Genomic DNA, 15,313 nt, shown 5'->3' with positions numbered 1-15,313 from the left:
AGCGCGTATCGTTCGTCGGTGAGTGCATACACACTGGACGATATGAACGATATATCGTTCAAAAAATATCGTCCAGTGTGTACGCGGCTTTATGCATAACAAAAAACACAACAACCCATGAAAACATAAAAATTGGATATGGTAGTGGTTCCCAACCTTGGTCCTCAAAGCACCCTAACAGTCCAAGTTTTAAGGATATCCATGCTTTTTAAATATATTTATTACCAGTTATTACCAATTAGTACCTAAGTTAGTTCGATTATACCATCTGTGCACACGCATGGATATCAGTAAACCCTGGACTGTAACGGTGCTTTGGGGACAAAGTTTGGGAAACCCTGAGTTAGGGTAATCTGTGCCTACCAGTGTATATGGCTTGTGTGAAGTGTTGTGTCGCCTCAGCACAGAAGAGGCGGCCATTTTGTGGCCAAACAGCTACATAAATATTTCTGCCAAGTCATTTGTTTCTAGTGAATTCAGTGGCTGCACCTGCATGAATATTGGTTCCGCCCATAAAATGGCGGAAGTGAGTGTGGGCACTAGGTCCACTTGCGGCACAGCCAGTTTACGCAGTAATCACTTGCAGAAGGAATTAACTTCTTTTTTTATAAGATACAGTACAGCCGCTAAGTGTAAAACAATTTATAAACAAAACGTTGAATGCGTGTTCTAAAAATAATGACTTAATATTGCCACACAATCAGCGCAACAATGGAACCCACAGCTGCAGCCTGAAAACACTTACACCGCGCGTGAGGCTAAGAACCCACAAACTTACCAGGCTGTGCATAATTTTCACTCCATCTGGATTGACTGTTAGTGCTTCATTGTATAACTGCTTTGCCTCCTCCAAACAGCCTTTCATCTCAGCGTGCTTCCCACGCATGTACAGCACAGTATGTGATGTGGGGAAAAGGCTGGCTGCCTCCTGGATACAAAAGCCGGCTTCTTTCATATGCTGTTGTTCCATAAAGAGTTCAGCTACACAATAAAGGAGAAAAAAAAAAAAGTACAATAAATAGCTCATTTATTTTGCGATAGTCACTGCTCTAGAAACATGCCGGCGAATAAAAATAAATAAAATAAAAAAATAAATCAAAAAGAATCAGTGCTGACGACATACGTGACTGTCACGCTGTTCCACAGCATCTCTATCATCCCTGACAAACAGCAAACGCTTTTGCAAACCTCCCAACAGTGTCGATTTGGAAATGAGGACGTTTTAGGTCATACGATTGATTTACACAGGTCACAGATCCACCTAAATAGTGCTTCAACATCACGAGGCTCCTACCTTCCCATTTTGGCCAAAGAAATGAAAACGTTTCTTCAATTTTGGAGGACCACAAGATTGGAGTACTCCAATAGAAAACATCTGGATTAAGAAACTTTGGGGAGTTCCAGAAACTGATGTTTTGCAACGCTGTCTATGAACCACCCTACAGAGTGGGAAGAATTTACCTCCACCCCATACTTTCCTGCTCTCCCGAAATAACTGGGAGACTTACAAACTTTGTGGGCGAGTAGATCAGCCTCCTATGATGATGTGACTTGGTGAGGTGAGTCATATTATCATCCACCCCCCACCTCTGCAAATCCCAACATTGCAGACTGGAGATTAAGCAATCATTAGCACCCATCTAAAAATGTTTTATTAGGCAGAAATTATTCTTTGGAGAGCCTATGGGGCTAAGCGCTCCATACATCCAATACGGTACCCATAATTCTGATATTCTCTAGGATGCTCACTGTATTGTATATTGGTCATTAGAAAGCTATCTGTATTGTATGGTGGTCACTAGGATGCTCTAAGTTTGTGGTATAAGTAGGAAGAGGCATTATAATTTAGTTTTTTCATTTATACTGCAAGGGAAAATTTATTTTAACCCCACCTACTTTTTGTGATGGCCATGCCTATATGAGGCCACTTTCTTAATTTTTCCAGGGCCGCTTTAAGTACCGAAACTGCCCCTGGCCTTATCGAAGCAGTGGCAGTAATATTAGGCTGCAGCGTGCTGTGAATCTCTTGACTCCCTGTAACCCAGTAAATCACAGATTCGGCCAGGCGAACTGATTCTCCCTTAATTGAATTCCCCTCTATCATAATGGGGTGGAGCATGCGAGTTTGACAGTTGAAATTTCGACAATCCCAACAGGGACACAGGGGGTCATTCAGACCCGGTCGTTAGCGCCGATGCGCTCGGACCGGGTCGATGGCCCCCCACAGAGCATGCGCACGATGGCGCTGGCGCCGTCATGCGCATGCGTGAGACCCGCTATGACCGACAGCGCCGGTCGTAGCGGGTCTCGATCGAAAGGGGGCGAGCTGTCGATGTTGATTGACAGCTCGCCCCGTTTGGAAGGCGGGCTGTGGGGGTGGCAGCCCAAAAGGGGCGTTCCCATGGAACGCCTACCGTTTGGGGGCGGCCCCACTGACATCACTAGTGATGTCAGTGGAGAGCTTCCGGCTCAGACAGAGCCGAAAGCTCTCCGGGGCTTACGACAAGGGAGACCCTACCCTAGGGTCTCATCGTAAGCCCCGATGATCGCGATGGTCTTGACCATCGCGACCATCACCTTAGGCGGTCGTAAGGCTGTGGGTTAACACCACAGCCTTACCACCGCAAAGGAGGACGTCTTGAAAATTCAAGAGGTCCTCCCCTCATTCAGACCGACCGTACGCTCTGTGCGACCGGCTCTGAATGAGGTCCACTGTGAGATCGAATCCGGCATGCCGACATGTTAATAATGTGATTGTAACTGCGTCAGCTTTACAACCTCATACCTGATGAAAATGTAAAGACTGTTTAAATGCTTTAAATCGCCCTATTAATACTGTATGTCGGCATGCCGGGTCCGACCTTACAGTGTCCCCATTGTGGTTATTGACATTTTAACTGTCAAACTCGCCACTACATCCTGTCACAATGCTATAAAAAAAGAGATGACAAAAAAAATTACTGGTTCAAATCCCAGTGTCAACTCCCTAGGATCTAGGACCAGCCACTATTTTATCTGTGTCTCTGGTACCACATTGTGAAGTTGGGCAGGGAACCTGACTGAGGAATTCTGTGGCTACTGGGACTACTCAAGGCTGTAAATTTGCACTTGTTAACGGGGCAAATGGGAAGGTTTTTTTTCTTACATGCAGCAGAATGGGGGTGGGGTATGCGATCCCGGCGGTCGAGATGCAGCCGGTCAGAATACCAAGAGCGGCATCCCGACAGTCAGAATCCGGACACCTGAAGGTAAGTAGCCTAACCCCAAACTCTCTCACTAACCCTAACCCAACTTTCCAGCAGCCTGACCCTAACCCTCCCTCGCCTCCCTCCAGCCTAACCCTTCCCCTAGTGCCAAACCCTTACCCCTAACCCTAAACCTCCCCCTAACCCTAATACCGTTGGGATGCCAGCGGTCAGGATTCTAAGCACCGGCATCCCAACCACCGGGATGGTAACTACATCCCCAGAATGGAGTATAGGTGCAAATATGTAAAGTGATGTCACTGTTAATAATACGTTAAGTTATATGCAGTGACTGGACTGAGCATGTCTAGTGAATGTGAAAAGTGTTGCCTCTGTAAGTACAGTAACGTGGCACATTCAGTACGGAATGGGATGGTCACATAACTACATCCCATTCAGCACACGTGGGCATTTCCACAGTAGGGTAAAGAGCAGGCAACTGATAAGAAGCATCACAGTAAACATTCAACTCGTAAGAAGCCGTACAAGAGGCTATGCAAAAGGAAACTATAAAAGTTATGCTATCTAAAAGATCGGAATGCAAGGTCTTCTCTGTACAATAACTTACTATCACGCTTACTGGTACAATAAAAAAACAAACATCTCATATATTTTAGTTATCTTCGCTTGCCACTTCTCCTGTCGCTATTTTATTTATGCTTACATATTTATATTGTTACCTTTTACATCGGTCTTGTAATTTTGGTAAAAAATTTAGTTTTGAAGGAAACTTTTGAGAACATTTAAAAAAAAAAAAAAATGTAACTAGACCAATAGGGGGCAACTGAATTAGCCTCTCTCACGGGATTGCCGACAAAAAGAATCATACTTATAACCATGTCATTTATTTTCTATACAAAAGTGTAGGAGGTCACACGACCCAAATGTGTGGGTCCATTTGTTTCTTTTCACTATATATGGCATCAGTTCGATGCGATATATAGGGCCGTATTCAATTAGCGGTGAAAACTGACATTTTTTTTGCCATTGGCTGTTTTTTTTTTTTTTTTTAAAAAAGGCGAAATTTTCGCCAAAAAACAGGTGAAAACAGCAACAGGCAAAAAAAACTGGAGAAAAGTTTTCTCCATCCCAGACCAGGCGAAAAAAAAATGCAAAATCCCTATTTTTGGCTGAAGGAACGCCTGCCGTTTCTGGGTGGCCCGACTACCATCACCAGTGATGTCAGTAGTGAGCTTCCGGCTCTATTAGAGCCGGAAGCTGACTGGGGTTTGCAGTAGATGAGACCCTACCACAAGGGTGTCGTCGCAAGGCCGATGGTCGCGACCATCACCTGGCTGCTCGCAAAAGCTATGGGTGGCCACCCACAGCTTAGCGAGCGGCCAGGAGGCCAGTCTTTTTTTTTTTAAAAAGCGGCCCCCCTGATTCAGAGCGAGCGCTCGCTTTTTGCGAGTGGCTCTGAATCAGGTCTGTTAGTGGTGGTTGTGGGCACAAACCTAAAGCTGTAAACACTCCCCCAACTATTCCTTTAAACTTTTACATCTCGTTGAGATAAGAATCAAAGGTTTAACAGAGGTCCATGCTGGTCAAAAATGGAGCAGTGGGCACCGCGATACAGTCTAGAACTGTATTTGACGCGTTACATGGACCTTTAATATAAATGGGAAACGCACATGAGCACCACAAGAGCACAAGTAAGCAGCGACTTACTTATCTGTTCCCAGAATTCAAAGGGGGAAGGTTTAATCCTTCATTCCTTGGCTCTGTGTGATAATGCTGGATGTCATGAAATAGCGATGAGAATATAAGTACCTTCTGCTGTCAGAAGGCTCTTGCTGCATTATTTATAGGCTGGAGTTTTAGCGTTCTTCCAAACCCACCTTATAACCTTAAAAGATGAAGAAATTAGAAAAGTTCCATTTTACCTGACAGTATTTTTAACATTATCATCAAAGAGATGGGACAGATAGCACTGTGGTCAGATATCTTGCTTACTTCAGTAAAGCGCTGGATATTATATAGATTTCTGTCAAATAAGGTGTTTTTTTACTGCTTTTAAAGACACAAGTATTGCAGATCCCTAAATAGAAATGCCAGACGCGACAAACTGTTTCAGCAATCCAGGAGAAGACGGCAAAATGTGTCTCACAGCACTACTCACCACTTCCAACACTACTCACCAATCTCTGCACTACTCACCAATCTCTGCACTACTCACCATTCCCTGCACTACTCACCATTCCCTGCACCACTCACCATTCCCTGCACTACTCACCACTCACCATTCCCTGCACGACTCACCATTCTCTACACTACTCACCATTCTCTGCACTAGTCACCATTCTCTGCACCACTCTCCATTCCCAGCACCTCTCCATTCCCAGCACTACACACCATTCCCTGCACTACTCACCATTCTCTGCACCACTTTCCATTCCCAGCACCACTCTCCATTCTCTACACTACTCACCATTCCCAGCACTACACACCATTCCCTGCACTACTCACCATTCCCAGCACCACTCAACATTCTCTGCACTACTCACCATTCCCAGTGCTACGCACATTCCCTACACTACTCACTATTCCCAGCACTACTCACTATTCCCAGCACTACGCACCATTCCCAGCACTACGCACCATTCCCAGCAATACCCACCAGTCCCAGCACTACTCACCATTCCCAGCACTATGCAACATTCCCAGCACTACTCACCATTCCCAGAACTACTCACCTTACCCAGCACTACTCACCATTCCCTGCGCTACTCAACATTCCCTACACTACTCACCATTACCTGTGCTACTCAACATTTTCCTACACTACTCACCATTCCCAGAGCTACTCATCATTCCCTGCACTACGCACCATTCCCAGCACTATTCACCATTCTCAGCACTATTCACCATTCTCAGCACTACGCAACATTCCCAGTGCTACTCACCATTCCCAGCACTACACAACATTCCCAGCACTACTCACCATTCCCAGCACTACACAACATTCCCAGCACTACACAACATTCCCAGCACTACTCACTATTCCCAGTGCTACTCATCATTCCCAGTGCTACTCACCATTCCCTGCACTATGCACCATTCTCAGCACTACTCACCATTCCCAGCGCTACTCATCATTGCCTGCACTACGCACCATTCCCAGCACTATTCACCATTCTCAGCACTATTCAACATTCTCAGCACTACGCAACATTCCCAGTGCTACTCACCATTTCCAGCACTACACAACATTCCCAGCACTACACAACATTCCCAGCACTACTCACTATTCCCAGTGCTACTCATCATTCCCAGTGCTACTCACCATTCCCTGCACTATGCACCATTCCCAGCACCACGCACCATTCCTAGCATGTAATTTCAGATCCAGTTCGCTCACCCACCTCCTCCTATACTACGTTATGCACAGTTCATTCTCTCCAGTAACCAAGATCAAAGGGGTCTATGTACTAAGCCTTGGCAAAAGATAAAGTGGATGGAGATAAAGTGACAACCAATCAGCTCCCAACTGTCATTTTAGAGGCTGTGGGCCTGATTCAGAGCCGGACGCTATTCGCGGACGGTCGTTCCTAAAAATGGGCCGGCTATTTAAATTGAGCGCTCGCTCATTGCGGTTTGTTGACGCCTCTATGTCTGAGAGAGCGAAAAATTTTGTAAAGACACCCCTTTGCCGTTCGCATCACACGTCATCTCCGGTATTTATTTGATTAATTGGGTACATCGAAAGGCATCTGAACTACTCGCAGTGCTTGTGGTAGGATTTTTTTACCGCAATCACTGCGAGCAGTTCAGGCTAAAAGACAACCAAGTGACGTGGTCGATGACGCTCCTTTACTAATTATGCACTCCCATTAAACGCCCTTTTGACCGTTAGGCACGCCTGCGTTCGGATCTCCACTCCCCCGTTTTCAAGCACCTTCCTCTGTTACCACCCATAAAGGGTACATTCTGTCAATCAAATTAGCAGCCCCTCGCTGTTTTGCGAGCGCTCGATTTCCGACCGCAATGACTGGTTTACGCATGCGCATTATGACCCATATGCATGCGCAGTTGTGCGAACATAGCTCACAGCGACGAGCGGCCGCTTACGAGCGGCTCTGAATCAGGCCCTGTGTTTGAAAAATGACAGTTAAGGTGTGTACGCACTATACTATTTTTTGAACGATTTGCCCCATTCCGACGCATTGGAACGAAAAATCGTTATGTCAGCCCGTCCACAGCTGAAGACACAGAAATGTGGGGGGGGGTAGCAGGTCACATTGCTGGGTACACGCGTTTAGTGTGTACCCAGCTTTAAGAGCTGATTGGTTGGTACTTTATCTCCGTCCACTTTGTCTCCAAAGCTTAGTACATAGACCCCACAGTCTAAGGACTCATCTCATCATCTGACACTAGATACCGCCTCAATGCTATTACCTCACCTCCATCCAGGGCCGGCTCTAGTGGTGTTCGACCTGAACGGTCGAACAGGAGCGCCACCTATAGAGGGCGCGCACCCTTCCCCAGCATCCCGATTTCAGCGGGACAGTACTATCCCGCCGTTCCAACCGTGCCCCGAAGTGGCCCGCGGGTGTTCAAATTGGAGGAATATAAAATAGCGAAAAAGACCCGCACGTCACAAAGGCAGCTAAAGGTGTCAGGGGGTAATCCCTATATATACCCCAAAACGAGCATGTAAATAACAAAAAGAATAGTCACCCCAGCGCAAAGGAATACAGTCAACAGAAATACAATATAGGAATTAGTACAAATGGAGTCCTGCGTGGATAATTATCCACTATGTGAATGTCCAAAAAAAACAAAATAAAAGTTGTAGAATGTCTAAAATTCAATTATAATTCCCAACAGTTTTTTTTAAAAGGAAGGAGTGTTTCTTCGAAATATTCAGAACCATATGTTCACTGTGATCTTCAAACTCCACAACACATCCGTTCATAAAAAAGAGAGAAAAGGACCACCATAGTGCATTATCATTTAATATGAATGATTAAAATACATCAAAATGAAAAAATTCCACCGTGCTGATAATAAAATAAAGGCGTACCAGAGAATGTGGGTGTAACAGAATACACCTCAGAAGCTTGTATAACACTTACTGGGAACAGGAATCCGTGGAATATCAGCAACCAGTAGTGTCTCTGAATGGTCCCCACTTCCTTGATCCAAGCCTTGTACTGGAACACCAACGCATTTCAGTCTTAAGTCTTTTTCAAGGTGTAATGAATAGGTGGATTAAGGTCCTTTATATACCCTCTCTAGACATACCATAGGCTAATTACCAGTCATGGTCAGTCTAATCAAAATCCGCTTTAAAAACACACTGTAGAAATGGTAAAGTGATTAGTGCATATCCTAAAAACTTATGCGCACGTTTATACAGTTAAAAAACATCATAATTGTAAAAACATTACTGTGGAACGCGGAAGTAAATGACTTCCGGTCCCACGATGACACGCCAACGTCATATCCTGTGTGGTTTGAGGGAGGAGTGAGATCGTCTGACTCTAACTTCCCTTAATGATGGAACGCAGGCTGCTGGTATATCCGGTCCGGCGGTGACACGCTAACGTCACTTCCGGCGCCGGACCAAATGGAGCCTGAAAGAGGACAATATAGGTCCCATTCTTAATTAATTACTAGATTACCCGCTGATTTGCATAATTTCAGCAAGCAGAAGGGAACATAAATACAATAAATACATGTAACTTCATAAACCCATATATTAAAAAATAATGATATAGAAACATAAAACTGATGCATAAAACCACAAGGTAAAACCGTAGTAGAAAGCCTTAAATAAAAACATATATCAGAACTTTCACATGTACAAAATATATATATCGCATAAAAACCATTTCAGTTCAAAGTCATTGTTGATCCCATTACGTTTAAGAGTATTAAAATCAAAAATATATTTCATTTCCGTTTGTGCCAGCCTGATTTCTTGATCTTTCTTTCTCCAATGACTAAAAACTTGTTTGATACCAATCATTTGTTGAATACCACTTGTGGAGTTATGGTGGTTTTCTTTAAAATGAGCAGATAAAGAATGATTGTCAAAACCCTGTTTTATATTTCTAAGATGTTCTGACCATCTATCTTTCAAACAGCGACCAGTTCGCCCAATATACTGCAGGCCACATGTACATTCAATTAAATAAACACAATTCTTCACATTACATGTAATAAAATCTGGTATTTGCTGTAACTGCCCTGTTTTGTTTGATGGAAAATTCTTAATTTTCATAGGTTGCTTAGTAAAAGTCCTACATACTAGACTACAACGGTGAAAGCCCTTGGTTTTAATCCTACCAGTTCTTTTGGGTGGAATGGCACTCTTAACAATCTTATTCCTTATATTGGGTGCCTTTCTATATACAAATTTTGGTGTGGATGGAATAACGGATTTAAGGATAGGGTCTCTAGTAAGTAAATTCCAATGTCTCCTAATTATCTTCTCCAGTTCCTTATGTTGTACATTAAAAGAAGTAATAAAATGTAATGTAAACGTATCAGACTTATTCTCATTCCGAGATTTAGGTTCAAATTGGAAGGTTGGGAACCACACCGCCGCACATCTGCGTGCGGCATCCATTCAGTGCCGTGAGAGGGCTGGGGGAAGCCCAGCTAGTAAGGCTCCCCCCAGCCTGACGTTACGTGGAAGCGTGCCATGCGGGCACGCCCCTCAGATAACGTCACGTAAGGAGGTATGGTCTATGGTAATTAGGCCACACCCCCAATTTTGGCCACACGTGATAAGTAGCGCAGAGCACTCCGCCGGCACAGGGTGCTATTAGCCCTGGAGCCTGTTCTGCCTCCATCTCCCCAGTCATACCGGCTTCTAGGTCACTTGTCCCGTCTCTCTCCACTGACAAGAGCTCATCTCACCAATCCTAAAGAAATCACGCCTCAACCCAGCCTCCTTCCAACTGCCACTCTATTTCTCTCATTCCATTTGCCTCCTATCTATGAGAGAGACATGTGTACAACTGCCTATCTCCTTATCTCTCCTGTCACTCCCTTAGTTGCATCTCTACAATCGATCTTCCACTCCTACATTCCACTGATAGCGTCTTAGTAACCAATAGGAAGCAGTCTGCAATTGTTTAACAGTGCGGGTTGCTTTCTACTTGTTAATATCACAGCAGCCAAAGACCAATTCATTGCAAGCTCTTTAGGCAGTAGACTGAATCACACGTTGTTTGCGGAAACGCCTGCCATTTGTCACTGAAAAACAGTGAGGGTTCACTCTACAGATGGCAAACGTAAACAATCCTGCCCCAATGGAGCTTACATTCTAATTTAACTACCACAGACCCACAAACACCCCAGTTTAGATGAACAATACATCAAAATACTTAGTACTGTGACTTTGGACCATGAAAGAAAAAGCAAATTTACTCCAAGGAATTGATAAGAACATTGTAAAGTTCTACAAACAGCACACATTTAGTAGCGCCCTCGGCCCCAGTAGTGGTCCCACTTTGTAATAGCCACCTTTATACTATAGCACCACCCTCACCCACCAGGTACAGTATGTTATCTATACAAAAGTAATGTGCATCAAAGTGTATTCATACCATGATATGTCACCCTATTTATAAAGCAATCCGTGCTATCTTTTTTTTTTTGGCCTGTGTTCTAAGATGGCAGTATGTGCTTCATTATACATCCATTGCCCGGTTGTAGGCCTTGCAACCGGACCAGTTCACATTAGCGTCTTCACACTCAGGACCTCATTCAGAGCCGCTCGCAAAATGCGCGCACTCGCTCTGAATGAGGGCGGCCACATCTAAAAAATTATCCGGCCTCCTGGCCGCTCGCTAGGCTGTGGGTTACCACCCACAGCCTTAACGAGCGGCCAGAATGATGGTCGCGATGGTCAAAACCATCGCGACCATTGGGGCTTGCGACGAGACCCTTGTGGTAGGGTCTCGTCTGCCGCAAGCCCCAGAGAGCTTTCGGCTCTAATAGAGCTGGAAGCTCTCCCACTGATATCACTGGTGATGTCAGTGGGGCCGCACACAAACGGCAGGCGTTCGCTTGGGAATGCCTCCGTTTGTGAAGCCACCCCCCCGCCACGCCTACAAAATGGGTCGAGCTGTCGATCAACATCGACATCCACCCCTTTTGTAGTGAGCCACGGAGTGAGAGAATTTCTCTCTCGCTCCGGGGCTTGCGCACGTGCGGTGCGGCCGCTGCGCGTGCGCACAGCCAAACATCGACTCGCTTGCGAGCGCTGAGGCGCTTGCGAGAGGGTCTGAATGAGACCCTCAGCGTACGGAGACATCAAATGACAAATGCACAAAATCAGTAATCTGCATTAATCCCCACATGATTTGTAAGTAACTCTCCGGATGTTCTTGTGGGCCACGAAAAGTAAAATTCTGCTGCCTGTATCCATATTTCAGCAGCAATTTGTTCTTATGTCTTCCTTCATTACGGCCTTTCACTTTAGATTATAGAGGTAGGAAAATAATTGGCACGGAGCCGCTGTGACTGTCTGCAGAGCCGGATAACTCAGATGTAGGTTGGAAAAGTCAGGCGATTCACATGGATCACAATGTAACAATATCAAAATATTTCAGCAGATGACGGGGCCCCAGAACGGAGAACCGAAATGATGTGCAGGGGGAGGATTAACCCAATGGGTTCTACAACTCACTAAATCTACAGTATAGTCTAGTTACGCACTGCCTTTCAGTATACACTGAGTATAATGCGGTATACAACATTTACAATACATACAAAGGATACTACAATTATGAATAGTAATGCAAAAATAATATAATTTATTCCAATTATGCTTCGACTGATAGTTGAGGTCTACAATAGAAAGCACAATGACATGGAGTACAATTTATTTGTTAGTTTTCATTATGTACAGTGAATGCAGCCCTTTGGGCCTCAGGGAGATAAATGAACTCATCTACAGTCATGAAAGGTAAACTGATGGATCCAACGAGGTAAAGAAATACTGGCATGCAAAGCTGCTATGCTATGATGCAGGCTCTCCATAGTTTAGTAATATATTCAGAGGAAGAGTTTATACCAAAATCATATATTACCAATTATATATTAAAGACTAAAATGCAGCTGAAATAGGCATTTGCAATATGCATAGGGAAACACAGTGAGGGGTTCCAGTTGCCCAGAAACCCCACTCCTCCTTCCCAACCAGTGGCTCAATTCCCTACCACAATAGCAGTAGTATATAAAGTTGGAGGCACATATAGAAACCGTTGTAATTCCTACACCATTCACCTGATTTGGATGTAATTACTCCCAAATTAAATCTGAAAGTCTGCAGTTAAAGCACATCTTGTTTGTTTCATTTCAAAGCCATTGTGGTGGTGAATAGAGGCCAAAATATGAAAATTCTGTCAATGTCCCAATATTTATGCACCTGACTGTATGCAAAGTGACTGCAATTTCTGCTATCAAGTCTGATGTGTGTGGGGATCTGAGCGCTCAATCGGCACACCAGACCAGAGAGACCAGAGAGCAGCTGCCATCAAGAGGAGATGGGCATCTTACCATGAGGTGGGAGAATGTGTGCTGAGTTCCGTCTCCTATTGATTATATTATGTATATATATTTATTATGGGATGTTTAACCTTTGAGCACTTATGTTACTGTATTAGCACATTGTATGAGGCAGACTATAGTTTGTTAAGTGTTATTTATATCCTCTTCAGGGATGGGCCACACTCACTCTAAAATTAAGCATTTGGAAACCCCTCTTCTCAAAATCCTGTGTTTGCCCATGTAAAGCAATGGGAGAAGGAAGGGTTTGTGAAAAACAAATATGGAATACAGGGACATACTGTACTGTATATAGAAGACACAGAACTTGGTTATGCAAAACTTCTTCAGAATGGTATTTATAACTATTTTGAAACCACCTGTGATAGTCAGATAATACCGTAGGAGGGAGATTTCCCAGCAGTGATAGCAGTATGTGCATTGCAAAACTATACAGCAATAATTGAAAGCCATAGTGGCCACAACGCCTTCATCTTTTCTATTGAACCTATAGAAATATAGCATGGGTCCATTAGAAGTAATGTAGCACTAATGCTCCTGACCATTAGCACACGTTAGTATGCATAGGGCCATTAGAAGTAATGTAGCACTAATGCTCCTAACCAGACGTGCACACTAGTAAGCATGGCGCCATTGAAGTAATGCAGCACTAATGTTCTACACAGAAGAGCACATAATAATGAGCATGGAGTTATTGGAAGTAATGCAACACAAATGCTCCAGACCAGAAACACACGTTAGTAACCATGGGGCCATTGGAAGTAATGTAGCACTAATGCTCCTGACCATTAGCACACGTTAGTAAGCATAGGACCATTGGAAGTAAAGCAGCACTAGTGTTCTTTACAGAAGAGCACATGTTGAAGAGCATGGGGTCACCGGAAGTAATGCAGCACAAATGCTCTTGACCAGAAGTGTACATGTTAGTAAGCATGGGGCCAACGGAAGTAATGCAGTATTAATGCTCCAGACCAGAAGCACATGTTAGTAAGCATGGGGACATTGGCAGTAATCCAATATTAATTAACCTGAACAGAAGCGCACGTTAATGCAGCACTAATGCTCTTGACTAGAAGTGTGCATGTTAGCAAGCATGGGGCTATTTGAAGTAATGCAGCACTAATGCTCCTGTCCCAAAGTGCCCATTAGTAAGCATGGGGCGATTGGAAGTAATACAATACTAATGCTCCTGTCCAAAATGCTCGTTCGTAAGCATGACCTGAAGCGCACGTTAGTAAGCATGGGGCCATTGGAAGTAATGCAGCTCTAATGCTCTTCACCAAAAGTGCACATCACTAAGCATGGGGCCATTGGAAGTAATGCAGCATTAATGCTCCTGACCAGAAGCGCACGTTAGTAAGCATGGGTAAATTGGAAATAATGCAGCACTAATGATCCTGACCAGAAGCACATGTTAGTAAGCATCAGGCCATTGAAAGTAATGCAATACTAATGCTCCTGACCAGACACGCACTTTAGCAAGCATGGGACCATTGGAAGTAATCCAATACTAATGCTTCTGACCAGAAGTGCACATTAGTAAGCACGGAGCCATTGGAAATAAGTGATTTAAACCAGTGAAACGCGTTGAGCCTTAGCTTTGGAGGCTCTCCTATCCATTTCAACTGGCTATATACTTTCTTGGATTGCACAAACCCCTGTTGACTTTGGCGGAGTATGCACCTTCCGGTGGAATATTACAGCCCTAATACCTGCATCAGCCACTGAATATTGCCAAGGACTGTGGAAAAATCATTCATCCAGTACCGGCAATTCTTCTCGCCTAAGGGACACTATATCCATACAATTTTTTTCATCAGCCAGCACATGACTGTGTTATAATTGGAAGGAGGATCCATTTAAGAATCATCAGATATGGTTCACCTACACCTATACAGTATTTGGCTTCTTTATAATAGTTAATTTTTTATTTCATTCTCATTTTTAATTTCATATTCCTTTGTGTATAATTTCTTTACATGTGTTTATAGTGTAACATTGTATTAAATGTTGTATTAGAATTATCATTCCAACTGTCCATTGTCCATCCTTTCTATATATTCGTAGCGCTGAAATCCTTCGGTTATTTGAAATAATGCATCACTAATGCTCCTGACCAGAAGTGCACATTAGTAAGCATGGGACCATTGGAAGTAATGCAATACTAATGCTCCTGACCAGAAGTGCACATTAGTAAGCATGGGACCATTGGAAGTAATGCAATACTAATGCTCCTGACCAGAAGTGCACATTAGTAAGCATGGGACCATTGGAAGTAATGCATCACTAATGCTCCTGACCAGAAGTGCACATTAGTAAGCATGGGACCATTGGAAGTAATGCAATACTCATGCTCCTGACCAGAAGTGCACATTAGTAAGCATGGGACCATTGGAAGTAATGCAATACTAATGCTCCTGACCAGAAGTGCACATTAGTAAGCATGGGACCATTGGAAGTAATGCATCACTAATGCTCCTGACCAGAAGTGCACATTAGTAAGCATGGGACCATTGGAAGTAATGCAATACTCATGCTCCTGA

The 15,313-nt window shown here is 44.0% G+C and overlaps 1 protein-coding gene across 1 annotated transcript in view; it reads right to left on the bottom strand.

The window, feature by feature from the left end:
• The window catches only part of TTC7A (tetratricopeptide repeat domain 7A), a 472,360-nt gene that overhangs the window by 68,358 nt on the left and 388,689 nt on the right, over nucleotides 1-15,313 (bottom strand). Inside the window, exon 19 of the mRNA XM_088450682.1 lies at nucleotides 779-981. Coding sequence (XP_088306808.1) covers nucleotides 779-981 — 203 coding nt within the window. The remainder of the gene's footprint in view (nucleotides 1-778; nucleotides 982-15,313) is intronic.

This window comes from Taudactylus pleione, unplaced genomic scaffold, assembly GCF_031769625.1.
Source record: "Taudactylus pleione unplaced genomic scaffold, aTauple2 ptg000522l, whole genome shotgun sequence".
In the NCBI taxonomy this organism is placed as follows: Eukaryota; Metazoa; Chordata; class Amphibia; order Anura; family Myobatrachidae; genus Taudactylus; species Taudactylus pleione.
The sequence above is the reverse complement of the archived record's forward strand: the minus strand, read 5'-3'. Positions and strand labels throughout refer to the sequence as shown.